Source organism: Elaeis guineensis, chromosome 3, assembly GCF_000442705.2.
Source record: "Elaeis guineensis isolate ETL-2024a chromosome 3, EG11, whole genome shotgun sequence".
In the NCBI taxonomy this organism is placed as follows: Eukaryota; Viridiplantae; Streptophyta; class Magnoliopsida; order Arecales; family Arecaceae; genus Elaeis; species Elaeis guineensis.
Genome location: NC_025995.2, coordinates 86,418,874 through 86,421,923, shown reverse-complemented (window position 1 = coordinate 86,421,923; position 3,050 = coordinate 86,418,874). Strand labels below are relative to the sequence as shown.

The window sequence follows — 3,050 nt, the reverse complement described above, 5'->3', positions numbered from 1 at the left end:
TCAAGCATTGGATCGCATCTTTTACAGCTCTCAAAGCATCCTGAGCTCTTTCTTCCATCAGCAGCACAAATCTTGGAGCGGCTATTATGGGATCTAACGGCTAATGTCGAGAGAGAAACCGAATCACCCTTTCGCGCAAAAGATACGACCCGAACCACGTCAACAGAACCAGTACGCTTGATGTGGGCCCCATGGGTTGGTAGACCAATCATTTTTTAACACTAAATCTAAACCAAAGGAGCACGGTAACGTTCCCCCTTCCCTTCCCTCCCCCTCTCCCGGTGCCTATAAAAACCAGCACTCCTCCCTTCCGTTCCAAAACCAGCACCGGCTCTCATTACCATTAGATCGATCAGCCTTCACCCCTTTCCAATCCCCACAAAAACACACACCAAAGACCTCATCAGCACCGTCCATTTACTGCAATGGCCTCCCCCAACACTCCGTTCCGCTCCATTCGGGCCCTCCGGCCCCCGACCCTCCCTGTCCCGGCCGACGGCATCAACCCCATCGCCGTCTCCGGCACCTCCTACGTCCCCAATCCACCTCACTGGAAGAAGGCCGCCGAGGCCCTCGACTGCGCCCACTTTGACGAGGTCCACCGGATGATCTCCCAATTCTCCTCCCTCTCCTCCGTCAAGATTGAAGGCACCACCCTCACAGTCGCCGCGGTCGCCGCCATCGCCCGCCGCGCCGCGGTCTCTGTCGAGCTCGATGCGGCATCCGCGCAGTCCCGCGTCGATCGCAGCGCCGCCTGGGTCGCCGAAAATATCGAACGTGGCACCGACACGTACGGCGTAACCACCGGCTTCGGCGCCACCTCCCATCGCCGCACCAAAAAGACCGCCGACCTCCAGACTGAGCTCATCCGGTTCCTCAACGCCGGTGTCATCGGCACCGAGCCCCTCCCGTCGAGCTACGCCAAGGCGGCGATGCTCGTCCGGACCAACACCCTCCTGCAGGGCTACTCCGGCATCCGGTGGGAGCTCCTGGAAACCATCGCCAAGCTCATGAACCACAATCTCATCCCAAGACTCCCGCTCCGTGGCACCATCACCGCCTCCGGCGACCTCGTCCCCTTATCCTACATCGCTGGCGTACTCACCGGGAGGCACAACTCACGTGTCATCACCCCTGAAGGTGACGAGATCGCAGCCACCGAAGCGCTGAAGCGTGTCGACATCAATCGACCATTCGATCTCCAGGCGAAGGAGGGGCTTGCTCTCGTCAACGGCACCGCCGTGGGGGCGGCGGTGGCGGCGACGGTGTGCTATGACGCCAACATTTTGGCCGTACTGTCGGTAATCTTGTCGGCCATGTTCTGCGAGGCAATGCAAGGGAAGCCAGAATTCACCGACCCGCTGACCCACGAGCTGAAGCACCACCCGGGCCAGATCGAGTCGGCGGCCATCATGGAGTACCTCCTGGACGGCAGCGACTACATGAAGGAGGCCCAGCTCCGGCACGAGAGGGAACCATTAACGAAACCAAAGCAAGACCGCTACGCTCTCCGGACCTCCCCCCAGTGGCTTGGGCCGCAGATCGAAGTAATCCGAATGGCGACCCACTCGATCGAGCGGGAGATCAACTCCGTCAACGACAACCCCTTGATCGACGTCGCCCGCGGCATCGCCCTCCACGGCGGCAACTTCCAGGGGACGCCCATCGGCGTCTCCATGGATAACCTCCGAATCGCACTGGCGGCGATCGGGAAGCTCGTCTTCGCTCAGTTCTCGGAGCTCGTCTGCGACTACTACAACGACGGGCTGCCCTCCAACCTGAGCGCCGGCGCGGACCCGAGTCTCGACTATGGGCTCAAGGGGGCGGAGATCGCCATGGCGGCGTACTGCTCTGAGCTCCAGTACTTGGCCAACCCGGTCACCACCCACGTCCAGAGCGCCGAGCAGCACAACCAGGACGTGAACTCCTTGGGTCTCATTTCAGCTAGAAAGAGCGCGGAAGCTGTCGAGATCTTGAAGCTGATGATTGCCACCTATATGGTAGCTCTCTGCCAGGCCATAGATTTGAGGCAGTTGGAAGAGAACTTGAAAGAGGTGGTGAAGCACTCGGTGATGCAAGCTGCGAGGAAAGCACTGTTCGTGGCCGAGGACGGGAGTTTATTGGAGACGAGGTTCTGCGAGAAGGATTTGATCCAAGTGGTGGAGAAGCAGCCGGTGTTCTCTTACATTGATGACCCTGGGAACCCGGCGTATGCTCTGATGCTGCAACTGAGGGAGGTGTTGGTGGAGAAGGCGCTGGAGGGGAGTGAAGCGGGGATGGCGATGTTTAAGAGAATACCGGAGTTTCAGGAGGAGTTGAGGCAGAGGCTGAGGGAGGAAGTGGGGAAGGCGAGGGAGAGGTTTGGGAAGGGGGATTTCATGGTGGGGAACAGGATAAAAAAGTGCAGGACTTGTCCGGTGTATAGGTTTGTGAGAGAGGAGCTGGGGACGGAGTTGCTAACAGGGGAGAAGAAGGTCAGTCCTGGTGAGTATATTGAGAAGGTTTACCAGGCAATCGGGGAGGGGAAGGTGGGGAGTGTGGTGGTGGAGTGTGTGGAAGGGTGGAGGGGATCGGCGGGGCCATTCACACCGAGGCCGGAGGTGTCGTCGCCGGTGCATAAGAAGCCAGAGTATTGGGGCTGGTTCGAGCAGGGACGCTCGCCGTCGGCGACCAGTGGAAGGGGGTACTGGAACCTCTAAAAGAGGAGAGGGGGAGGAGAATTGGGGTGTTCGGTCTTTTGAATTTAAAACAAGATTTAGATTGGCTGTTTTTATTTTTGTTTCTCTAATCTGTAACAAGCCTTGGATTGGCTTAGATCTTATTGATGTCTGAACTTCGTATTTGTGATATGTGATTTTATGAACCGTGTCATTCCCTCCAATGCATCAAAGGTTAAATTTAAATTGCTTTAGCTTCTTATAATGCTGCCTGTTTTGCTTGTTTGTAATGAACTATGATGCATGGAACTCGTGCAGAGTTCATGTTGAAAATGGAGTCCGTGGAAGCTTAAGCATGCACAGGGTGTGGTGGCTTGTAGTGCTGGTAGAGGG

General features: G+C 57.2%; 1 protein-coding gene across 1 annotated transcript; it reads left to right on the top strand.

The window, feature by feature from the left end:
- Nucleotides 1-307: 307 nt before the first annotated feature.
- On the top strand, nucleotides 308-2,849 carry LOC105035781 (phenylalanine ammonia-lyase 2). Its single transcript, XM_010911478.3, has one exon. It carries the CDS (start codon nucleotides 426-428, stop codon nucleotides 2,697-2,699), a length of 2,274 nt encoding a protein of 757 aa, XP_010909780.1. The 5' UTR covers nucleotides 308-425; the 3' UTR covers nucleotides 2,700-2,849.
- Nucleotides 2,850-3,050: the final 201 nt, after the last annotated feature.